This window comes from Mirounga angustirostris, unplaced genomic scaffold, assembly GCF_029215605.1.
Source record: "Mirounga angustirostris isolate CCGP_5_RB_7025 unplaced genomic scaffold, mMirAng1.0.hap1 SCAF_7, whole genome shotgun sequence".
NCBI lineage: Eukaryota > Metazoa > Chordata > Mammalia > Carnivora > Phocidae > Mirounga > Mirounga angustirostris.
The window spans coordinates 96,547,043-96,572,458 of record NW_026991715.1 but is presented as its reverse complement, the minus strand read 5'-3'; the positions used below and the strand labels follow the sequence as shown (position 1 = coordinate 96,572,458).

Here is a 25,416-nt window from a genome sequence, read left to right as displayed (position 1 = left end):
CTTAAAAGAATGACTAGCAAACAGGTTATTCTGGGATGGATATTTAGTAGACAATGTCTCAAAAGTAAAAAAAAAAAAAAAAAAATAATAATAATAATAAGCCTGTCAGGGGCGCCTGGGTGGCTCAGTTGGTTGGGCGACTGCCTTCGGCTTGGGTCATGATCCTGGAGTCCTGGGATCGAGTCCCACATCGGGCTCCCTGCTCAGCAGGGGGTCTGCTTCTCCCTCTGATCCTCTTCCCTCTCGTGCTCTCTGTCTCTCATTCTCTCTCTCAAATAAATAAATAAAATCTTTAAAAAAAAAAAAATAAGCCTGTCACTTCCAGGAAAACAACTACTAGTACTTACCGGCAGTGATAAAATTCAAGCTTGCTTCCAAGTGAAAATTCAAAGTTTAGAAAACTTATAACTGCTACACTGAGCAGTATCCCTTTACTGGGAGACTCTTCTGAGGGCATCTGTGGTGATGTTACCGGCTAGGACGTTTTTGATACTGTGTAATGCAAGGTGCCAACTTCAGGAAGATCTGCATAACTCAGTGAAGGAGCATCTTCCCAATGACCAATGCACACTGTTACAGGATCCTTCATGGGGGAAAGCTCCATTCAAGTAACAGAGTATAGAAAGTCCATTGATGTGGTTTTGGGTTCCACACAACAACTGGCCTTTAAGAAACTTCCACCATGTGATTTTGGTGTATCATCAAAGAAGAATATCCACAATTATTTGGAAGGGCTATTAAAAGTCTCCTCCCTTTTCCAACTACATGTCTATGTGAAGCCAGATTCTCTTCTTGTACTTGACCTAAAACATCGTATCACCACAGAGAGAATGCTGAAGTGGTTATGAAAATCCAGTTGCCTTCTACCACATTTGTAAAAATGTCACTCATCTCAATTAAATTTCTTTCTGTTTGTTTTTCATAGAAGTTTGCTATTTATACAAACATGTAATGAGTAAATTATTTCTAAATGGATTAATAAACATTTAAAAAAATTTCTCAGTAGTACTTTCCAGTTTGGTAAATATCAGTAGCTATAACCACATAAACAAAAGCAGAGTCCTCATTGCTTCTGAAAAACCTAAAGGGGTCTTGAGACCCCAAATTTAAGAACTTCTGGGGTAGGGGACAAGAGCATGGGATCTGGGGTCAGACCAAGCTACCTTCTGATCCTGATTGGCTGCTTTACTGGAGATGAGGCTTGGGGAGTGGCTCTTGGTTCTCAGCACTGAGAGAGAGCCAGGAGGACTGCATGCCTACCTCAGGGACTGCTTGAACCAGCAAGGGTGAGAGCCGCAGGTCCCAGGTGGCCCTCACTCAAGAAGAGAGCAGGCCGGGGGTTTGCAGAGGGCTGACAGAGGAAAACTCACTTCCCGCCTGTAAGGTACTACCTTGCTCGCTCGTGCCTGCAGTAGGCTCCCTTACCCTCCCTTTGGAGAAATGCTATGGAACTTTGTTGTTGTTTTTTTTCCTTCTCAGTGAATTAAACTTAATTTTGTTTTGTACATTGGCAGCTCTGCCTGAGACCACTGATGATGCCTGAGGGAGCTGGAAAGCCAGCCCTGGATCCAAACACTGATTCTGGTCCTTGAACCTGAGGCCTCCAAGCTACTGCTTTCTGGACCGGTTGACTTTCACTTTCTCTGGCATCAATTTCCCTGCTCCCCCCTTACCCGGACCCCTCCCCTGATACTCCTCCTCCACTGCCTCCGGGAGATGGTCTGGGCTCAGAGCTCGGGGCTGCCATCCTGGGTGTGCTTTGGAAACCAGTGTGGCTGTGGGGGGGTGCCATCATTTCCAAAGCAGGAGATCAGGTCTCCCCAAGCTCTGGTGTTTACTTTATCATTACAGCCAATTATCTTTGTTATTTCAATCTCTATTTCATGAGCTTTGGGGAAAAGCATCCACAGGCCTGTTTTCATGGCATTTTCTTCTCTTTGGCACGTGTCACTTGGCACTCAGTTGGTCCAGGAAGGAGGCGAGTACCTGGGTCATTTCTGCAGCCCCCACCCCATGCCACCGGCAGAGGGAAGGGCCCAGGGCTGGTGGCGCCATGAGGCGGTGCTCTTGCAGACCTCAGCAGCACAGCCAGAGCCCAAACACAGGGTGTCGTGGGCCTTTTAGTGACTATCAAGTCCTTCCTTCCTTCCTTCCTTCCTTCCTTCCTTCCTTCCTTCCTTCCTTCCTTCCTTCCTTCCTTCCTTCCTTCCGCCCTCCCTCCCTCCCTCCCTCCCTTTCCTGGCAGCCCGGTTCCAGCCTCCTTGAGTGTCGGGGAGATGCTGGGAGCCACAACACACCCAGGCATTGACCTGCTATTCTAAGTCAGTGTCCTACTCAGGTTCCCCCCCCCACCTCCCCCCGAAGCACTGGCAGAGCCAGTCCCAGTGGGAGGAACAGTCCCTGCTGGTGTCTTGGTCAATTCTGTCACTTGTGTCAGAGGGCAGGGTGCATGCTAAGCTGTCCCAGAGGAAGGGGCATGCCCAGGGTCCGGGGACACAGTGCACGCTTGCGATGTGGCTGGGGAGTGGCATGCGAGTGTGTCTTCCCGTGCTGGCACTCTGGGTCCCGGTCACACCCCACCAGGCTCTGCCTGCCACAACCCGCAGCAGCTGCCGCCCCTCCTGCCTCCCCCGCCCCGGATCTGCTCCTCACCCTTCAGGCTTCATCTCCACAGAGAAGCTTTCTCTGATCTCCACACCAAGGGGAGCCTCTCTACTCTAGGGTGTCACAGTGACCTTGCCCTCTCTTTTGTGGCACTGTCATAGTTCTCATCTTGCACATGCTGCTGAGACAGTGGAGCATACGTCTCCCTTCCCAGTGACCTGGGGGCCCCACATGGTGGGGGTCTCCCCAGTGCGAGCAGAGGAACCCGACCCACCAGGCATGCAACAGACAGGCGCTGAGTGAGTGAGGGCTGTGCTCTGGGCCGTTCCAGGGACACCTTCCTGCCCGTGGACTGGCTGAGCTTTCCAGGGGGCGGGAAGGCAGTTTCCTCCACAGCATGAAGAGTGCCTCAGGAAGGGAATGAGATCTCTTTTGTTAAGTGGGAGCCTCTGGGGCAGGAGCAGCCCTGAGGAGTTGGTGTGGGGAGTCAGATGGCTCCCGGGTGGAGCATGAGCAGGACTCAGGACTAAGATTTCACCTGTAACATAGGTAGCCGTAAGAGGGAGCAGGTTGGTAGAAGTGCTCCGGAAGCCACGGTGCCTGCTGGGCATCGTTTTTACAACGATCTGGGCTGTTTCTGGTGTCAGACTGAGAGACTGCTGGGGAATCTGGAAGGTGGAGTACAGAGCAGGGGGCTTGGGTGGGGGGGCATCTAGAAAACAAGATGGTAACCCTCCTGCTTGTATTCTGGAGGGCCAAGTAGTCGTCGCCGGCCAGGCAGAGGCACTGGGGAGGAGTGCTTCCTGTCCCCGTGTCGAAGCTGCTGCCCGACCCCTTGGCCGGGGCTCTGCTGCCGCGGTGCCAGGGTCCAGTCAAGGAAGGGCGCCCCAGGCAGTCGTGCAGGGGACACTGGAGATAAAGCGTGGCGGATGCTGGCGGAGGTGGGGTTAGAGGGTGGGAGTACTTACAGTTCGGTCACGTCCTTGGGAATGCCTTTGGGGAGGGCGTGCAGCCCCCTGTTGCTGCACCGGACCACCGTCTCCACGCAGGTGCACTGCTCTGGGCAGTGGGGGCCCACCTGGCAGCTACTCTCGTCATTGCCTGTGGAGGGTCCCAAAGTGAGCATGGGGGGACACTAGCTTCTCTGGGGGGGGCGGGGCAGGTGAGCGAGGCTGGGTGCCAGGGACCAAGCCGTCTTCAGGAAAGGGAAGCCCTCCACTCTGAGCCTGAACCAGAAATAAGGAGGCTGCTGGTCTCCTCCATGGGTAAAGGGGAAAGAATGTATGTCTGGATCGGGGAAAAGGGCCACCCCTCTGCTACCATGTTCAACATAAATTGAAGACTTTAAAAACTTGATTAACCAGAGTATTAGATAGGGAAGAGATGACTGTGAACCGAATCCAGAATAAGCCAAACTGACTAAAGGAGTGCTCCAGGGTAGGCGGAGAGCCCTGTCTACTCCCTCTTTCTCCTACTGTTCTCCACTCCTTCCACCGACACAATCCGTCTGGGGTGGTAAATGTGTCCCCAGCCCATTATACCTTAACCTCAGTTAATCTACAAACCAGTTAATTTGTCTTTAGATAAGCTATAGCTGACCAAGTAAAAAATGTGCTGGCTGAATTTATGTAAATATGTCCTTTGGAATCCTGACACTTAAAGCCTTGGACCTCCAGGTATTCATAACCCGCCCAGCCAGTGACAGAAATTTCCCAGGAGCTCATCTTGAAGTCTGTTTCTCAGGATACACTGAGCCTCATGACATAGATAGGAAAACTGAGGGCCAGGGCTCTCATGCACGGTTGTGTAGGTTGCATACTGCACAAGGGTGCCTCACCATCTAATGGGCACCGATCTCACTGTGGATATGATAGATTAGGACATTTAGTACAACAGTATTCTCATAGACAGCCATAAAGTGTCTTGTTTTAAAAAAATCAGTATATTATGACACATTTCTGATAGAAGCAAAATGTCTTTAGGAAGAGGCCCCCTTTCTTAATTTGCATAAGGGAGCCATATGGTTAGCAGCAGACCTACAGAGCCCCATAGAGCCCTTCAGAGCCACAGCTGCATGCCAGAGGGCAGAGCAGTGTCAGATCTCAGGGGGTCCTGGCCATTAGTTACCTGCTGCACCTCTCCTCTCTTATCTTTCTTGCCTTCCCAGGTATTGCCCCTCTGCCCCGCCCCCCAGCCTCCTCACCTTCACAGGTAAAGTCCTGGCTGGCCACATCCTGGATGGGGATCTCCTTGAGGAAGAATGGCTTCTGGCACCGGGGGTTCCCGCTCACGATCCGCCTCTTCCTCAACCACTTGCCGAGCCAGGCCAGGTGGCAGTTGCAGTTGAAGGGGTTGGACAGGAGGTTTCTGGGAGGAAAAAAGGGCCCTCTGAGTGGTTAGCACCTGCCGCTCTACTGGGGAAGCTGGCCTCGGGACCCAGGGCTGCAACCCTGGGGCCCGGCTCCCCAAGGAGGCCTGCTCTGGGTTCCAGGGAAGGAGAGAGGAGGTCCAGGAAAGGAAATGCAGACTCTCTTCTAGAATCCAGAGGCAGTCTTTGCGAGGGTCTCATTCCAGACCTCTGTGGACGGACAGGACCATGGTCTCCTGCCGCGTCCTCCCTTCTCCGCTGAGCTCCACCTATGGACTGTCTTCAATCCCGCAGCACGGTTCTCTTACACTTAGTGCCTCCACCAGCGCTGGTCCCCGGCCTGGCATGACTCTCTCTGCTGTCTGCCTGGCCGCCTCCTCCTCCTTCCGTCCTGGCGTAGACAGGGAGACTAGAAGCTGCACCTGTCCCAGCCTCCTCCCTCACTCGCCCACGTGGCCTGCTCAGCAGCCACACTGGCCGTGCAATGTGTGCCTCCCTCCTTAGACTCTCGGCTCCCCAGGGTGGGCATCAGACCTGTCTGTCCTGTGTCTCTGGGGTCCTGCATGGCATCAGCACTGTCACTGTGTGTGTATATGTATCTGAGGAATGCAGTGAACAGACTGGTGGAGGGATGGGGGCAGAGCAGCTGTGGGTCTGCGTGTTGCCTGGGGGACTGGAACCAGGCTCAGCACTTCATAAGCCCGAGGATGGAGGGGACATTATTCTCATCTCACACAGGAGGAAAGTAAAGCTTAAGGAGGTTACATGAGAGGCCAGGTGGCCCTGAGTTGCTGTGGTATGACAGGACAAATTAAGAGCTCGGGAGTCAGACATCCCGGGTTTGAATCCTGACGCTGACGTTCAGCAGCTGTGCCGAGTCAGGCGAGTTTCTTCTTGCGTCAAAGCTGGTTCCCCTAATGAATTGTGACTGTACCTCTGGGCATCTTGTATGTGTCTGGATTCTCAGTGTGGAGACACACAGGAGGGGTAGAAAGTGAGCTAAAGTAAACCAACCTGCTGGCGCTAGTTCTTAGCCCCCGGCCGCCCGCCGTGCTGCCACTCATTCGTTCCATTCACACCTTGGTTCACCAGGTATATAATGGGCCCTACTTAGTGCCAGGCACTGACCCAGGCATTGTGGACACAGCGGTGCACAGAAGAGCTGCACATCCCTGTCCTTCTGGAACTTCCATTCCAGCTGATGGGAGGCAGACAGCATGGAATCAACAACCCAAACGTCGGTTGTATGGTCTATCAGGAAACGGTCCGTGCTAAGGAAATGGTAAGGAGACCTGGGCTGAGGAACTAGGGGGGATGGCACGGGGGCAGAGCGGGGTGAGGCACCCACACTTGAGCAAAGGATGGAAGGAGGGGAGGGAGGCCAGGGAAGGCTGTTTCAGGTAGTGGGAGTGGGTCTAGGGTGTGGGGGGCAGTGAGGAGGCTGGGGGGGCGGTGCTGGCCTGGAGGTAGGTTAGGAGGGACCGGATGGTGTGGGCCCTATAGGACATCTATAATTTGGCTTTTATTCCCAGGGAGGTGGGTATTTGGGAACAATAGGTGGCAACAGGAGATGCAACCAAAAGCCTTTCTCTTCTGTCTTTGAGAGAGTCATTAGGGAAGGAAAGAGAGAGAGGAATGGACCAGCAACTAAGGTTAGCAGAGCCACGTGGAAATACTATGCACAACCATAAAGGCTAACGTGTGTTGAGTACTTTCTATATCTCAGGCCCCTCCTTTGCATTTTACAAATATTAACGGATTCAATCTTCGTAACAATCCTATGAGATGGATTATACAGAAGGAACAATTCAAACACAGAGAGATGAAGTAACTTTTCTAAGGTCACACAGCTAATAAGAGGTAAAGCCAGGGTTTGAAACCAGGAAATTTGCTCTAGAGCCCATCACTTTACTATTCTAAAGCCTCCTTTACCAATACAATGAATTATCCAGGCAGGAGCACTCATTTAGGTGTCCAGAAGGCTAGATTCTAATTCTGGTTCTGATACACATTTAAGCGGCCAGTGACATCATTTAAAACCCACTGTCAGATCATGTCACTGGCCTGCTTAAAACCTTCAGTGGCTTTTGATGAAGACCAAAATAGTCCATGGCAGGCCTGTAGCCTGGCCCTGGCCTGGCCTCCCTTCTGCCTTGCCTTATACCTTATCCTCCCTTACTCTGTGCTATGACCATGTTGGACTGTGCTCAGTCTCATGCATCTGCTCTGTGACAACCCACCACAGAGCCTTTGCACATGTTCTTCTGATAGAAGGAAATACACTTCCCACTTTCTTGAACAAGCTAACTCCCACTCACCTTCCAGAACCCAGCTCCAGTGTTCTTTGACAAAGCCTGTGTTGGGTTTTCATATCACCGTGGACCTCCCTTCTGTGGTAATTCACTATGCTGTGAGCTCCAGAAAGGAGGGACCATGTCTGTGAATTCTTAGCACTTCGATGGTGCCTGGCACATGGAGGGAGCCCAGCAAGTGGTTCTTACGTTGACAGATGGGTAGGTGACTGTGGCCAAACATGGTAGGGAGCTGCCTGGGGAGAGGTGTGCAGGAGAGGAGCCCAGAGTCAGTGTGCAGTGGGTCCAGGAGGACTTACATGGTAGATAGGGAGACAAGTGTGGTGAAGGCTCCAGGGGTGATGGTGGTGATCCGATTGTCATAGAGGGACAGCAGCCTCACTGAACTCAGGCCAGCAAACGTGTCATTGCTCACGCAGTTGATCAGGTTACTCCTCAGCATCCTGTAAGGAGAGGGATAGGGATGAGGGTGCACAGGCATTATCTTCTCTCCACCACAGAGCCACAGGGTGTGTGTGTGCGTGCGTGTGTGTGTGAAGCTTTTGCCAACTCCAGGCCAGACTAGTCATGTTGCTGAGGTTTGTTCTGTGATAGGGTGTGGGTCCCCACTGTGGCTGCCTGTGGATGTGTGCGTACCTTCTTGTCTGTGCATGCTTTATGTACAGTAAATATGGGTGTCATGAGTGTCTATGTGTACACATGTATGTTGTATGGTGGTCAGTGTCTGCATGTCTATTTCTGGGAGGAGAAAGGAGAATCAAGATGTGGCTGTGGGCCATCAGCTTGTTTGTGTATGTGCTTCTCGGCACGTGGCCTGTGTGTCATTTTTATGTTTATGTGTCTATATCTAAGTGGGTGAGTGTGTGTGTGCCCCTCTCAGCACAGTTTCAGCATGAATCTATCTACGTGTACACCTTAGGGCAAGTATCTTTCAGGGTGCGTGCGCTGGGGTTGCTGAGCATGCTAAGCGGTTTCCCATCGAGGCCTGGGAAATGTCTAGTGCGTCTCTGGCTCCAGGAAGGAAGGCACTCAGCTTGTTAGGACAGGGCCCAGGAGCTGCCCGCCAGCCTTCGTAATCCCCCTCCGAGGCCCCCGTCCTCCCATCTCCTTGCAGGCCTTGGCCCAGGATCCAGGCACTCACAGGGTCTTGAGGCTGCTGAGTCCCCGGAACATGCGTCCATGCAGTGTTTCCAGCTGGTTCCCGGTCAGCATCAGCTCCTGCACACCGGCCGCTCCATCGAAGGCACCCTCTCTCACCTCCTTGATCTTGTTGTTACTCAGGTTTCTAGAAGGAGGAGAGAGAGTGGGTCAGGATGCAGGGAGGGAATCATGAACCCTGCAGTCAGGGGGGACCCTCAGGCGCCCTTGGACCAAGGACAGGATGGTGGGGCTCCCTGATGCCTTGGTCTTCAGCACCCGTGGCTGTGGAGCAAGGACCCCAGTCCTCCACTGTTGGGGCTACCCTGTGAAACAGGCTGCATGCAGCCTGAAGTCTTTTCAGGGTGATCCTTTTTTCTAAGCCCCAGGTACGAGCACATTTAAAATGGCGATTCTCAAACTGATTTTTCTCCCTTCATCAGAAACACTTGCCTAGCAGTGCTTCTCACATGGAAGGCCAGAAAAAAATATAAAATGTGCCCTCTGTGGGGGTGGGACATTTGTAGAGCTTCTAGCTCTACAGTTGAGATCCTTGATATAAATGGACACTTTCTAGTTACTACTCTCTGAGCACTTACTATGCATTTGGTTCCACGTGAGGGGTTTGGCCCACAGAATCACATCAAATCCTTGAAACTACACCTATCAGAAGAGTATTACGTGTATTATCATTGTCTCATTTTATGGATGAGGTGACTGAGGTTCAGAGAGTTTAAGTGACTTGCCCAGAATCACACAGCTGATAGAACTGGGATTGGGGCCAGGCTTTCTGGTGCATCAAAAGTCCTCCCAAGTGAATGTTCCTTTGGTGCTGTGGACACTCACACCCTTCTGTTACTGCTTTGCAGAATTCAGGGCTTGCATGTTGTATTTTCCAACAGCTTGGTCCTGCGAAGCCTTGGCGCCACCCTTTCCAGTTCTGCTCGAGCTCCGAGAAGGCCTTTCCCTCCAATGCCTGATACCACAGGCCAGGCCTCTCGAGAGCTCCTGCAGGGCCACCGGGGCTGCGAGTCCTCCAGGGCGCTCCTTGGCAGGGAGCCTCCGTGGGCCACCCAGTCAGCCTGAAATTCATCCCAGACAGGACGGATGGAGTGGAGAGTGATGGTGTTTACACAAACTGGGGGCAAAATCCAGTCTCTGGAGCAAAGAGCCTGCCCGTGCCTTGCACAGGAATGGTGTTCTGCAAACAGCAAAGCTGCAGGTGTAGACGGAGCCCGCTGACCCTCTAAGCACACTGAGGATGTTAGGACCCACAGCTGAGCCCATGGTGCTTTTGCCTCTCCCACGCGCCCGTGCGCAGCTCTGGGCTGACCCACGGCAACCCCGGGGGGTGAAGCTTCCCTCGGCAACCGCCTCAGAGCTGGCGATGGAACTGGGCGCCCACGGGCTGGACGCCAGTTTGGTGCCTCCTTCCTACGTAGGGCCTGGGCCTGCAAGGCAGGGCAGTGCCCATGCCTATGTGCAGGTGTGGAGGCAACAGCTGGTGCCTTGTCGGCACCGTCAGTGCTCCTGTCATGGCCCTGCTCTCCTGCCCCTTCCGTCCTGCCAAGGAAACAGGAGAAAGACTCCTCAGCATCCTGCCCTCAAGGGCTGAGAGATTTGGGAGTCTCTCTCTGGATTTCTGCCCCCCTCCCCCTTGCTGGCTCTCCTTAAACTCAGCCATTTCTGTTTGTTTGTTTGTTTGTTTGTTTTTTAAATAAATCCTGGTAGTCCTGGTCTGGGATAACCCAGGAATGAAGGGGAGACTGAAAATTACCCCCAAATTAGACATGGGAGGAGAGAGAAAAGCTCTCCCAGTAGCTGTAACTCATATGAATGCCGGAGGAGCAGGATTTTACTCCAGAGAGTTAGGCTCTGTGGGGAATTAAAGTACACAGGACGGGCAACGAAGATGAGTTAAAGCAGCCATGAAGGGGGAGGGCTTCCATTTCCCGACATCTGTTTCTTCAAATGAGCAAAATTAACATCACATTACTGTAAGGTTTGTGAATTGGATTTCCTCAGGTTGGGAGAATGGAAAACATAAGGAGAGAAAAAAAGGAGGGGATAGAATTTTCCAGAAGACCAGGCTGCGGCTGTCTCTCCATTCATCAAAGCGCTGCTCAAAACTACAGGCAGCTTGGGGCAAGCACTCCACTCACAAAACGAGAGCATCGGGCTTTTGTAGGAACTCTCTCTTACTCTCAGAGCGCTATCTTCCTGAAGATGCCCTAGATCCCAGGGACCCCAAATGTGAAGCCAGGACCACTCAGGAGGCCTCGCTCCATTTTTGTCTCTACAGATGCACCCGAAGGAATATGGCTTCATCCTGGCTTTGACTCTGATGAGGACGGGATCTTACACAAGGGTCCAGCCGTGGAAAACTCCCATGCAGGCTGGGGTGGGGGTGGGGGTGGGGGCGGGGGAGGCAGTTCAGAGGGACAGCGCCAGGAGAAACCCAGTGTGTGTCCCCGCTGCCTCTGCTGGCCGTTGGCTGTCCCAAGAAACAATGAGGCCCCGCAGGCTGGGGACTTGTCTGGCTTCCCCTGGAAACCTGAGTCCGATGAGGCAAGCCTGGGCCTCTCCTAGCCCATGGCTTGTAAGACTGCCCAAGCACTCTGGCAACAGGGAGGCATCTGTGATCCTGTTTAAAGCCCAGTCTCAGATGAAAATGTAGTGGGGAGAGAGCTAAGTGGATTTTGTTCTAGAAACTAAGGATACTGGGTCATCACGGAGCAAGCACTCTGGCATGCTGTCAGGTCAGGGAGGTCCCGTCTACCCTTTTTATGAACCTCTTCCTCCCTGACGTGGAAATTCTATTTCCAGCTGGGGCTGCAAGCTCAAATGTCCACAGGGTCCAGGCTGGTGACTTAAGGCAGGAAGCAGGTCCAGGGGGATAGCACAGTCCACAAGCCCAGTGACCAGAAAAGCAATGCCTGATTTAGTGGGGGGAGCTGCTTCTCACTTCAACTCAACTGCAGCCATTTGACCCTGTTTTACCAGATCTTCTGATTTTCCAAAAGATGCCAGAAATTTGGATTTTTTTTTTTCCGTGAATATTCCTGATTTTTAAAAGTGGGCAACTAATTCTTACTAAAAACACAACTATGGTCAACAAATTCGCCTGTGTGTACCTGATTTTGGCTAGAGGGCTGCCAGGTTTCAGCCTATGGCTGAGATTCTCCTTCAGCGTAGGAACTGACCTAAAAGTCTGCCTGAGAGACGCCATGACCACAGTCTGAATGTGACGTCATTTGAAGAGTTGCCTGGAGTTACCACTGTACCAATAATCCTTTTGGGGAATGGCTTATACATTTTTTTTTGGAGGGGGAGGGCATCCCTTAGTACATGTGATATTCTTGGAGATCTCATTATTCCCACAGGACAGGTAAAGGCACAGTAGAGTTTCAACACCTGGCTTTATACTCCCCCGCCCCCTCGGCCCCTGTGCCCGGTCAGGGTAAAGTCAAGAGCATAACCTTAGGGCCCTGACTTCCCAGTCCCTGCAGAAGCTTAGTAGACTTGGACACAGGCACAGCTGGCTTTTAACCTGACCCTGATCCCGTTGGCCCACTACCTCTATGGGGATGTTGGGATGGTGATGGGTCCCAGTTAAGACCCTTTACTTAACAAAAAGAGCTGCCATCAAGTTATTTTAAATAAGTGCTTACAGCTGGTGGCCTTTGGGACCAGATCTGTTCCTTCGGCATTTGCTCGGTTGGCTAGTACTACGAATATGAATTTATGCACACATACATGTGCACACACATGTAATTACTGCCTTCAGGTGGGGCATGCATTCCCCAGCTGATCTGCACTGTTACCACTCCTGGCTCTGCTGCTTGAGTTTTAACCTTGGATAAGTTACATAACTTTCTGTGTTTCAGCTTCCTTATTTGTAAAATGTAACAATCTCAAAGCTTTTTTGTTTTTCTTGGCGAGAGTTACATGAATTAATGTCAGTACAGTCTGGCCCAGAGTGAAGTGTCTAGTAACCGTTAGTGGCTAGCTGCTATTAGTAGTATTATTAGTATTAATTATTGCCATGCACCAAGTTCCTTTCCACAACTGTGCTACTCTCTGGATCTTGAAAGTATCTGAACTTGCAACTCCTGTTTTAAATATATAGCTAGCTACCCTGGGTCACTCAACCCAGATGTGCTCTTCTGTCTTCCTGCTCCTTTTCATCCCAGGTCCACGTTCAGTGGCGTGTCTTTCACTGACCTCTTCATACTTACTTCTTTTTCTTTTTTGAATGGGGTTTTATTTTATTTATTTTTTATTTTTTTAAGATTTTATTTATTTATTTTGACAGAGAGACACAGCGAGAGAGGGAACACAAGCAGGGGGAGTGGGAAAGGGAGAAGCAGACTTCCCGCGGAGCAGGGAGCCTGATGCGGGGCTCGATCCCAGGACCCTGGGACCAGGACCTGAGCTGAAGGCAGATGCTTAACGACTGAGCCACCCAGGCGCCCCTTTTCATACTTATTTCTGATCCTCATCATAACTTATAAGGAAGGTAGATTTCTTTCTACCATGCAAATAATGTAACTAGGGCTCAGCAAGGCTAAGGACAATCCTAGGATGACACAGCACGAGGGGGACAGAGCTGGGGAGAACAAATGCAGGTCTGTTCTTTGCCGCGCTTGGATTGCTGGCTGCTACAGGGAATGTTTGGCAGCCGGGACCTTCATTCCAGCACAGCAAACAGTGGGACAAACCCAGTGACCTTCGACCCTTTCAGCGAGAACTGGATTTGTGTTTTGCCACGGTCCCCACCACTTTCTTGTGGCTTGGATGCTGAGGCTGGGAGTTGGTGGTCACTTACCATTGTGTTTGTGTGGTTGTTTTTCTTGGTGCACAGAAACGGTTCTCTATTCTCCCTTCCCTGTCGCAAGGGAGAAGATGAGAGAGAGACTCAAAGTGTGTGAGCTTCACCTCACACGGGAGGGTAATGTCTCTCTGGAAGCAAAGATTACTTCGTCCTGTTTACTATGCAGATATGTACTTGGCCAGCCTTACTCATTTAAATACCTGCCTTCTCTCCATACACATGGAAGTTACTGTTTTGAGGTTTAAAACAGTATGCATTTGAATTAAACAGGACATTTCCTTGCAGGTGATGGGTGATGTCTGTGCTCAGTTTCCGAAGCCTGACCACACAGACAGCCACAATCCTCACCAGGACCCACATGTGTCCCTCTCTCCTCTGTGCCTTCAGAGTGCTCTCTCCTGCTCCCAGTTACAGAGCAGTCACTGAGGACGTGGGCAAGGTGGTGGCTGTGGGCAGGGAGGGAGGGAGGTGCAGCCCAGGGCAGGGGAAGGTCTTTCTCCTTCTTGTCTGCAGGGGACTGATGGGTGGAAGAATGGAGAACATGACAAAAAAAAAAAAGGTTTACAGTCAGTTCTCATTATTCACGGTAGTTATAGTCTACAAAGTCATGGGGAAACTGAATTAGGGAATGCTGAACCACGGCTCCTAGGGGAAACACAGGGTTAAGTTCCTGTGGGCCTCTGGTCACAACATTGTCATCAGCTGATCAGTACATAACCTTGTCTGATGTGTGTTTCTGTTTAAAGACATCTTATTTAATATATGTGGTTGATTTACTTACATGGCACTCACAGCCTGTAGACCATTACTCGAGTCTGAACAAAGCCCATGTAACATACGTATTTTCTTCACGAGGCACATCGTAGCCTTCTTGTGCTTTGGAAGGCTAGACAGCCTAGCAGCACTATGTGTCGGGGCCATTTAAACAGCAAAACCACCAACAAAATGCATAAACATGCAAAAAGATGTGGCACCAAATACACTGTGAAAAGGACACTTGTTTACAGTCCGAGAGCGGAAACAAAAAATCAGAGCACAGCCTTGTTGGATATCAGCTGAGGACAGGCATGCAGGACAACTCAAATTTTCTGCTCTTTTGTCTGTGTCTACAAATGAGCATGAAAGAACCGTGAGTACTGATTTTGAGATTACAAAGAAGTTTCAGCGAGTAGTGAACCAGCAAATATGGGATTTGCGAATAAGGAGGCTTGACTCTATTTCCTTTGAACCCAACTCTGGGGCCAGGAGGTGTGGAGCCTGGGGTGGGCGCAGGGAGAGGGGCCGAGGAGAAGGGAATCAGAGGGTAGAGAGCCCCTGTCTGTGCTGGTACCTCTGTGAGGGCCCTGGGAAGGGAAGATGAGCGGAAGCAAGCCTAACTGCACACTGGTGTGACTATGGATGAACCCCAGTCTGAGTACCAGCTCCGACACTGATCGGCTGTGTGGTCTTAGAGAAGCCTTGCCAGCTTCCTCACCCACACGAAGGGGAATATGAGGCCAGCACCAGGCAGGTGTACAAGGACTACATGAGCTGATGTGCATGAGGCAGGGAATGTGGCCTCTGGCCCAGGACAAACGCTCCCTTAGCTCAGTCACATTACTCTTGTTTGGCCCAACCTCGGAGGCAGGGAGGGGGTTATGAGGACAGGCAGCTCTGGCACTGGAGAAGCCAATGTAAACATGTGGGCCCTTTGCCTAAGGTCAGGCTCTGGTCACATCCAGGGACACCTAGACTGAAGTCCAGTGTGCAAGACATCTAGCATTTCTGCTCCAATGTGCCTCACCCACGCAGAAGCCTGTAAAGGCCATCTAATAACAGAACTTTTAATTGTCACCTCGTAAAAAGTCCTGAGTGACGTACATGTACCCTAGAGTCCTGTGTCCCATTGCTGGTCCTTACCTGAGTTCCTCTTGCCACCCCTTGGGGTAGATGCTGGGTGTGGAAGGTCAGGATGAGCAGAGGGCACCTGGAGTGAGGATTAGGGATGGTGCCAAATGCACGCTCTGCACAATACTTGGCAATTTAAAAGCAGTGAAGTTTTGAGGCGCCTGGATGGCTTAGTCGGTTACGCATCTGCCTTCATGACTCAGGTCAGGATATCAGGGTCCTGGGGTCGAGCCCCGAATCGGGCTCCCTGCTCAGCGGGGAGTCTGCTTCTCCCTCTCCCTCCGCCCCCCCCCCTTCTCACCGCTCATGCTCGCTCTTGCTCTCTCTGTCTCAAATAAATAAAATCTTTATTAAAAAAAAAACCGGGCGCCTGGGTGGCTCAGTTGGTTAAGCGACTGCCTTCGGCTCAGGTCATGATCCCGGGGTCCTGGGATCGAGTCCCACATCGGGCTCCTGGCTCAGCAGGAAGCCTGCTTCTCCCTCTCCCTGCTCTCGCTGTCTCTGTCTCTGTCAAATAAATAAATAAATAAAATCTTTAAAAAAAAAACAAAAAAAACCCAACCCAACCCCAAACAGTGAAGTTTCATTTTGGTCTGTCTCTGCATGGCTGTGCCTTACTGTCCTGCTTCAAAGATACGTGCCATAGTGGGGGCAGGAGGAGGCTGGGAGGGTCTGGGCCAGAGGGCGAGGGAGCCCCCAGTAACCTGGCCTTCTGCTCTAGTCTGCAGCACGGACCCTGGCCAGGCCTGCAGGCTGCTGCCAAGTGCCCGGGGCTGACTTACATTTTCCGCAGGTTGGGCAACTTCTTGAAGATACCAGTGGCCTCGAGAACAGATAGCTCATTGTCGTTCAGTCGCCTACATGAGAAACAAGAGGTGAGGTGGTGGGTTAGCTGGGGATGGGGGTGCCTCCTCCTCCGCCCTCCATGGAATCCTCCCCAGCTCCCCCATGGCTTGAACTGAGTTGCCACCTGGGCCTCACATTCAGCCAAGGTCAGTGGAGCCAGGGAAAACTCAGGGAAGGCACAAGGGCCCAGAAGGCTGTGCCTGGCCGTGTGCTACTGGGATGTGTAAGTCAAAGAGAACACCAGCACGAACGCCACTAAGACCACCATTATTTATGCGGAGCTCACTCCTCGCATGAGTCAAGATGAATTCCGTGCTTGCATTCCCTTGCTTCATCTTCTTAAACCCCTAGGAGGTTCGTACCATCCCCTCCATTTTTCAGCTAGGAATCGGACCCTGAGGTCTGAGAAGCAACTTGCCCAATGAGAGGAAAGTCAAGATGACCAGGGTCACACGTCCGTCCGTCCGTCCCGCACATGTCGTGCCCTCACCCCTACCATGCTGTAGCTCTCTAGCTCTCCCATTTCCGGACAAACCAGGGTACCCTTTCATTAGCATGTATAGCTGGAGGCTCAGATATAGCTCATCATTCCAGTGTTTTCTCGACTCTGACAACTATTTACTAACCATCTTTCTGTTATGTAGTAAGCTCCATAAGGACCCGGAGGGACTGTCTGCTTTGTGCACTGTGGAAGCTGGTGGACCTAGCACCGTGCCTGGCTCACAGTGGGTGTTCAAAAATATTTGTCGAATGAACTAGTGGTTTTTATTTTTTTATTTTTTTTATTTTTATTTTTATTTTTTTAAAGATTTTATTTATTTATTTGACAGAGAGAGACACAGTGAGAGAGGGAACACAAGCAGGGGGAGTGGGAGAGGAAGAAGCAGGCTCCCCACGGAGCAGGGAGCCCGATGCGGGGCTCGATCCCATGACTCTGGGATCACGACCTGGGCCGAAGGCAGATGCTTAACCAACTGAGCCACCCAGGCGCCCAAGTGGTTTTTATTTTTGAGGAAACTGTTCCTGATGGTGGTGGGCGGGGGGGTGCCTGGGTGTCTATCCTCTGCTGAGGACATGGAGGATGGCCAAGGAGCATCCATGTGACTGAGCCGGGAGGGGGGCTGCCTCCCAGAGACCCTGCCCCGACTGGCTCAGGGTGACGGGGTGCTAGGGGCAGTGTAGGGAGTTCCAGCCCAGGTAGTACTTACAGATCAGTGACGTATTCGGGGAGGTGGCTTGGGATGCGGGCCAGCTTCTGGTTGGAGCAGTCCACGATGGTACCCTCGCAGCGACACTTCTCGGGGCATACAAGGTCCATGAAGCACTCACTGCTGAACCTGCTGCGGTAATCCTCTGAGCCTGGGTGGGGCCAAAGAGGGCAGTCAGGATCACTGGGGCTCCCAGCCTGGGCCGAGGTTGTGGGTAGTGGGATGGGGAGACATGTGGGGGGGTCCCAGGGACAGACACAGCATTGCTTTCATTTGTGGCCACCTTGCTGGTGCCCTCCCCACCCCAGCCTCCCACTTGCCATTTGGTCTTTATCATTCATCATTTGAGTCCTCTGGGAAACCAGGCTCAAGTTCTGTGGGCTCTTAAGCTTTTGTGGGTCGTGGACTTTTTCGAGAAGCTGATGCAAAGTTGTGTTCTCCTCAGAGAAATGCTCATAGGTGCATGTGTACAGAATGTGGGCTACAATTTGGGGTGGAGAGTACTTAGTCCGTGATGCCCATAATCTGTGGACCCTCTGCATGTTCATGAAAATTCCAATGAAGAGATTTCGATGGCGTTTTGATGGGGGCTGTGTCAGGGTGGGGATGAGGTCAGGGAAGGGGGTCAAAACTCAGTTCTCTTCAAGCAGGTAACGAAATAATAAAGGAGACCCAGCATATGGTGGTCAATGACCACTGACCCCAGGCCTCAGCATTGGGAAGACAATAATGAAGGTTGGGGACCTGGGGAATTAGAGCTCAGGCCCTAAAGGCTTGGGAATTTGGCTCAGGGTTGCCTGATGATCCTCTTTAAAACCAATCATAGCAATAAATTAACATTTAAAAACTGTCAAGACAAGTACAACCCTTGTGAAGGTCCAAGTGATTTGCCCTGTCTTTGAGAATAAGCTCCATTTAACCATGGTGAAAGGCCAGTTCTGATGAGAACTAAGATTTATTTTCTTGACATCGAGTCTCTCCTGACGTCGCACAGTAACAGCAAGAGGATCAACAAGTAACATCTCAGGAGAGGCCCTGGGTGCTGCTTTACTGGTTAGAAATGATCCCTTGGCACCCGGGCAAACCTTGTGAGAACAGCAATCCCAGCGGTGGTCACTGGGGAAGCCCTGGTTCTCCCCAGCTAGTTGACAGGGGTGAACGTTTCATTAGCGCCGTGCTAGGTATGAAACACAGGCTTGGTCCACGTTTGTCCAGCATGTAAGCAGGGTGCTCCTAGCACATCAGCTGTCCCGTATGTGAGTGTTCCGGAAGCGTTTCAGAGAACATGAATATCCCAGGGTTACTTAACGGCCCGAGGCAGACTTTAGGGGTCTGATCTGCTACAGGGCCAGTGGGAGGCAGTACCAGTATAGAAGCGTTAGCAGTCGTGGCTTTGTCCAGGCCCTGGCACTTACTAGCCTCAGTCTCTCCACATGGACAAATGGGGGTCTAGGACTTGCCCCGTCTCATGGGGATGGTTGTGCAAATGCAAGGAAGAGCAAGGCAGGGGAGAGGCTCTGGGGAAGGGAAGAGACCCATGTGGATATTTGCGATCCTACTGCTGTTATTTTCCAGAACCTAGTAGAACGTTTGGCATATCAGAGGCCACCAAAACATCCATGTAGCTAGTGATAATAGCTGACTTTTATGGAGCATGGACCACAAGCCGGGCACTATTCTTCAAACTTCAGAAGGGGGAAGCCCATTTAATCCTTGCAACTCTCTGAGATTATCATGACTCCATTTTATAGATGAGAAGACTGAGGCCATCGGATCAGCTGGTACACGACAGAGGGATGAACCCAGGCAGGCGGATGCCAGGGCCCATGTGACTAATACTATGCTTTCCTGCAGATGTGTATTTTGACAAAACCTTTATGCCAGTCTTTGTAGGACTGATCATAGAGTCCAGCTTGGCAGAGGTGGATTGAACGGCGCTCTCCTGCAGGGGGCTATGGGAGGCAGGAAGCAGCTATCTTCCATGCTCATGGTTTCTTACCCCTGACCTTATCAACCTATGCTAATCCTTGATTGCGGATGAACTTGGTAGTCTCTGATTCTGAAGTGAGACCTTCTCCTGAAGACAGGGGATCAGAGGCCTGGACCTGTCTCCTTTCCCTCTTTGCTCCCTCCCCGCCCCCCTCCTTCATCCCACCTTCCACCCCCAGGCTTGTGTGAGCAAAATCTGTGCACCTATCCCCGCAGTTATTTGGGCTGCTTCCTAATCCAATGCATTATGCAAATCTCTTGCCCTTGGCTTGCTAGCATCCATCCCACTGAATAACTCTGACCTGGGCCATCTCCCTCCAGATACATCGGCATGCTGAGTCCTGGGTGAATTTCATTTTGCAAACCCTGCTAAATGACAATCCTCTCTTGTCCCTTGCCAGTGATCTCCATGCTGATGGCGTGAAGGGATGCTTTGTATACACGCATATATTTTTCCTTCAGAAGGCGGCTACAGTGGAATCCTTGCAAAGTGGAGGAACCCTGAGCACTGATCAAATGCCTTTGAAAGACAGGAGGGAGCATGGTTTGCTCTTCAACACGATGAGCCTGAAGATGTACACCGGCTGGGCTGTGGCTGGGGACTGCCACCAACTAAATGCGTTTCTGTTTTAATCAAGGTGAGAGCGTCTGTAGTTAGCAGGAATCGCTCTCTGTAGTATAGTTAGATTATAACTGGTGGACCTCTGCGATGGAACCGCTGACCCATTTTAATGAAATGATTTTGCAATTAGATTCGATGGACTAATATGTCCTTTCCAGCATTCCCCCCTGCTGTTCTTGTTATTGCCCTGGTTTGTAACAACGAGGGGGTCGGAGTGTGATATTTTATACGAGTGGGAGCCAGAAATGTTAATAACGGTGTTTGCCCAGAATCCAAAGAGTTCCTTCCCCAGTCAGAGCCAGCCTGAAATGCCACCCCCAGCACTTCATATTTCATTACCGAAACTACCCAGGTTTCTCGGAGCCATTTGTTATGCCTAATGCTCATAACTACCCAAAAGTATTTTTAACTTTTCCAGAGCTTTAAAAGTCCATTTCAATCTCAATGCATATTTGTCACTGCCAGAAATACTTAGTAGGAGGGGAGTAACTGAATAGGCCGCTGCTTCATCTCTTTGGGGTGAGTTCAGACAGCAGAGATCTCGGAGGACTTGAAGAAGGGCCATAAAACAAAACAACGGCTGAAGCGGGTCATGGGAGAGCTGATGTCATCTGGCATCTTGCCTGCTCCTGCCCACGTAGCCCTCCTCCCTTTTTGCGGGCAGCTCAGAACAACGACACTTGGTACATGATCACAGAGAAGCTTTAATAGACTGCGGGGTGGAAATCCACAGCAATGCGATTTTATTACGAATCCCTGCCCTATGGCCACTTCCCAGGAGAGACATTTGGATGGTCATGGGATTGGAGCAGGTAGGGAGCCACAGCTCCCATTTTTTGGATGGCCTTGGCTGCAGAGGCCAGTGCTGGGCCCAGGATGGCTCCTGTCATTAGCTGTCCGGATTTGTGTCATTCTTTAGGCAACCCATTTGTTGAATGAAAGTCATAGATTCATTGTTATCTGATGACCATGGCCCTGCCAACACATGTGTCCAGAACTCTCCTCTTCTACCTCCAAGATCCCTAACATGGGTGGAATGGAAGGAGAAAAGGAGCAGAAAGAGGAACTGGGGCGGTGGGGGAGTTCATCAGCTTGAAGAGAGTCACGTGGACAAGCAAAGGGTCGTAAGTAATGAATGGAATCAAGAGAACATTGCTAGGCACACAGTTATCCGCTCATAGGCAAAGGCTGGGGGATTAGACACCAGTGGCTGGAAAATGTCAACTGTTTCACCAGGAGTTTGGTGATCAGTTGGGCAGACAGCTGTCCTTGTAAGCTGTCCCCATCAGAGTCTATTATGAATGCAGCCATCTGTCTAAAAGTAGATGGAAAGGCCCATGGCCTGTGGCTGGGCACTGCAGAACCAGGGAGGTGCCCAGGAAGGTGCCATCGTGGACCCACTCCAGAGGCCCGGCCCCCCTGTTCAGAATAGGGAATTGCTCCAGGCTCGAGGATTTGTTCTGTATCAAACAGATCTTGGTCTGTCCATGCTGGAGGGAGGAGCCATTTAAACTGTGCTGCTTGCTCACTTGCTTACTCAAGTTTTTCTCCATCAACAAAAGCAAGCTTGAAAGGGTGTGGTAAAATTTTTTTCCCACTCCCTGTCAATTCAAGTCAATCCTGTCATTCTTTCCCATTTTATAATTCAAGGCAATGGGTTTATCCATAGCTGGGAAGGCTGAGTGTTACAGCTAGAGAGAGCAGCCATCTGACCCTGGGCAAGTTAGTTAACCTCTCTGACTTGATGTGCTTATCTGTGAAATGGGCCTTATAAGGTTGTTATAAAAATTAAAGAAGGTAATGATGGAAATAGTTCAATGCCTGACCTATAGTAAGCACTCAGTATATGGTGAAAGCATCCAGAGAGGCAAACGACTCTTTGTTACTCAGCAACGGCTGGGCCCTGGCTCTGAGGGGTGACCCGAGGGAGAGGAGACAGTGAGAGTCACACATCACCATGGGACGCCAGAGTCGGCTCCCAGGCCTAAGCCAGGGTTTGGCTCCCACCATGGCTCTCTCTTATCTTGGACAAGACACACAGACTCCATGGCATGAACCAAAAATAATCTTCTAGTTACACTGGGCCTAGGATTTACCAAGAAACAAGCAGAATGGGAGGTGCCAAGATCCCTCTCTTTATTATCAGAGACAGTTGATTTCTGCATAGCCCTTATGTGGCATTGAGTGAGCACCATGTGAGGAGTCCAGCACCTAGGCCACCGTGTTAACTGTTCTTGGAAGGTGAAGGACACAGACTGGACTTTAGGCTGCACGGGGGGGGAAGGGGGGGACCAGGGCCAATGTACTCATGAGGAGTGGGGGTCAGGTTCAGAAGGGGCCACAGGTTAAATCCAAAGTCTCAGACTCACGCCACTCTCACCCATTCTCATGCTCACATCCATCCCCAATGCTTCCGGTAAAGATGGCGGGTAAGGAGTGGATCACAAGCAGTATGACCTTTGGGTTAGCTACCACTTGGGAAAAATGACCTTGCACTGGGACCCTGCCATGAAACCATGGGGCATATGCCATCGGTGTACCTGCTCTCTCTGAAGAGAAGGAAAACAGGGGTTTCTGAGCTATGACCTCGCTACTTTACCCCTCGTCCGGCATCCAGTGTAGATCTGGGGGATGACGACTCCATCTGGGGTAGCAGATGTGGATATAGATCTTAGCGTGTCCCCCGTGTGCTTCTCCATACCCATTTCAGCCCATATCTGCTACCTGGAGGTGGAGGTGCTCTGGGAATCCTTCAAGACTCCCCCCCGCACCCGCCCCCTCCCGCCCTTTGTGAGGCTAGACCGGGACAGGTGGGTCTGGCAGGTGCTGGGCTGCGGTGCTCCAGAGCAGAGAAGAGGTGTCCAGCGGTGGCGGTGGTGCTGGTGGCGGGCCATGCTGCAGGAGAGCGCGGTGCTTTCCGCGGTGCTTGACAGAACCATGTTCCGTTTCCATCGTTCCACCACATGGTTAGATCAAGCACAAAGGAAAGCCCCGCGGCGACTGGTCAGAGTCAAGGTCAGGAAGCAGCGTCAGAGAGAGGACAGGAGCGCTCAGAGGAAGCAGCGTGGAGAAGCGGAAGCCGGAGCAGGCCCCCACTGAGCGTGATTAGTACCAGGAGCAGGGTTCCACAGGAACACTTCCGAAGACAGGAGCCCCACCCCCCTGTAGCCCGTTCCCAGGGGAGACACGTGGGAAGGGGAGAAGAACGGGTGGGAGACTGTTAGATACCCCTACACAGAAGTATCAGGGCACAACGGAGCCCTCCCAAGGGAATTATGACTGCAAATGTCTCTGGTCATCTCACAGGCCTGCACTGAACCTCTGAATCCCACTCAATCATACCATCGATCTGCCAAGACATCAATCTTAGCAGAAGCATCTTCCGCATGCTCTGCAACCTGTCCGTCCCCATAGCAGAGTGGGTTCACAGCAGTCTGATCTCCCAGACTCTTAAATGAAGAGACAAGCCACAACTTCCGGTGGGCTAACAAAGCTGCAATGCTCTTCTTTAGGAAAAGAGCCTTTTGATATTCCATACCTCAGGAGTCTCCCCATTACCCTTCCAGGCGCCCAGAAACCCTCTGGCTGACAGACATTCATCCAAGATGACTCGAAGTATCATGGAGGGGGAGTATGGCATCAAAAGAAAATATGTGACCTTAGCCAGGGAGAAAGATGGGAAAGCCGATAGGGCCCTGCGTTTGGGACTGGGAAACCTACAATCACAACTGTCTGCGAACACCGACTTTCACAGAGGAGGTGACCAGTTCCCATCATGATAAGTGGCCTCTTTCAGACTAAGAGAAGGAAGGAAAGGGGGAAGACACCAGATTCTACGGTCCTTCCTGACTTCCAGATTTCCTCCATGGTTGTGAATCATGGCAGTGGGTAGACGGACCAACAACCAACTCTTTCTGGGTATTGTGGGCCTAAGTGAGGGCGCTTAGTCCCTAGATCCCTATCTGCAATAGATCAGGGGCAGTTTTTACGAACTTCCTCCCAAGCCACTAGGAGGAGATGTGTACATCTTGACGAGGTCAGAGTCAGGGCCAGGTGACTGGGAACCTCCCTACTCTTGCCCTCTGATAGGAGGGACGGAGTCGCTGTTCCTCTTCAGTGTGTTTTTGGGACAAGATGGTCACAGCATCTCGCCAGCGCATACAAAGGTTGTCTGCAATGGTTGACCAGTTAGTCAAGGTCACATCACAGCCCCAGATCTGACCTCTTTCAAAGCCTTCCCATCTGACCGGCTAGAGGTGGTCACTGCAATCTGGTCTCAACCCTGCTTCGACCCCTAGATACGCAGGGCTCTATAACACTCTGGTTTGGGGACTTCACATTCCAGTTTGATCAGAGCAGGGAAAAAATCCATCCCTTTCATGCCCCTGCCCCCAAGCCTTGAAACCTTCTCTTTGATTTCCCTCAACAAAAAGAAATGGAGGGACATGGGAGAAAATCTTCACAGTACATCGGAAGTCCGGGGTTTCAGATCTCGTCTTGAAAATACTACTCTCTAACCTCAGACAATACTTTTCTGCTGGGTGGGCCTTGATTTCATCATCTCTAGCAGGGACTGGGCGATCTCTGAGGTCTCTAAGCCTCTGATGCCCTGAGCAGTGTCTTGTGGTTTGCCATCCTTGTGCATACCGTGTCACCACCTTCTGTACTTTGCCCTGTGAATTTCTTCTTGCCGACAGATCTCTACACGCCAAGGCGGGGGGGGGGGGGGGGGGAGAGGGGGGAGGTGATGGAAGACAGGCAGCATCTTCCAACTGCCAAGTGCTCCCTTGGGGATGGGCTTGGAGTCCCAGGCAGCCAGACGGTGCCTTTCCAGGGGGACTTAATCCGATGGTCAGATGACGCTGGCTGGCAGCATTCACCTCTAACCTGAGACTGCTGCCCAGGGCGGCGGATGCAGCTGATAGAGGTAGACACAGGGCAGCTGGCAGCCAGACGCCCTGCCTATGGAGGGGCTTTATGCGTTGCAGGAGCAGCCCTCAAATTGGCTTCTAATTACATCAGCTGTCTTTGCAATGGGGGTGCTTTTAGGGGAAAGTAAAACGAGGAGTTATTATCTGTCAACTCCAGTATGTGTCACCTGCCCCTCCTTCTTCTGGAGCTTCCTGGAAACACAGAGCTTTAGACCTATGGCTTCTGTATCCCCTAAAGCCAAGGTAGGTCTGGGCCCCAGTGTCTGTCAAAGCCAAGGCCTTTGATGCTCACCAGTGGCTCTCTCTACCTCTCTTCTCTGCAGCTACATGAAGTAATAGCACATAGAATGCTCGATGTCAGGCATCTGCTCTGACGTCCTCTACCTTTATAGGAATAATCTGCTTAGTATTGATTAAAAAAAAATCTTTTAGACAGGGTCAGTCCAAGAACCCTGAACTTCTGTTTCTTTTTACAATTTCCAACCACTCCTACCCTCCATAGGAAAAGCAGCCAGGATCCCTCCCATGCAAAGGTGGGGAGGTAGGGGCAGAGCAAGAGAATGATAGGTTACTGTGTCCTAGGTCAGCTTACTATTTTTTCTCTCTACTTAGTTCTGCCTGCACCCCCACCCTGCCACCCCTAGTCCCAGCCTACAGTCATTCCTAGGCACTTGGCCA

At 51.4% G+C, this 25,416-nt stretch overlaps 1 protein-coding gene and 1 long non-coding RNA gene across 4 annotated transcripts in view; one reads left to right on the top strand and one right to left on the bottom strand.

Moving 5' to 3' along the window:
* The window catches only part of SLIT3 (slit guidance ligand 3), a 605,319-nt gene that overhangs the window by 63,594 nt on the left and 516,309 nt on the right, over positions 1-25,416 (bottom strand). For all 3 annotated transcript variants that reach the window (XM_045901662.3, XM_045901670.3, XM_064596588.1), the window contains exons 15-20: positions 17,197-17,347; positions 15,925-15,999; positions 8,426-8,569; positions 7,584-7,727; positions 4,808-4,971; positions 3,573-3,705 (exon numbers count right to left, since the gene is read on the bottom strand). In XM_045901662.3, coding sequence (XP_045757618.1) covers positions 3,573-3,705; positions 4,808-4,971; positions 7,584-7,727; positions 8,426-8,569; positions 15,925-15,999; positions 17,197-17,347 — 811 coding nt within the window. The remainder of the gene's footprint in view (positions 1-3,572; positions 3,706-4,807; positions 4,972-7,583; positions 7,728-8,425; positions 8,570-15,924; positions 16,000-17,196; positions 17,348-25,416) is intronic.
* The window catches only part of LOC129046533 (uncharacterized), a 32,439-nt gene continuing 13,242 nt past the window's right edge, over positions 6,220-25,416 (top strand). The window contains exon 1 of the long non-coding RNA XR_008508081.2: positions 6,220-6,254. This is a non-coding gene — a long non-coding RNA (uncharacterized LOC129046533). The remainder of the gene's footprint in view (positions 6,255-25,416) is intronic.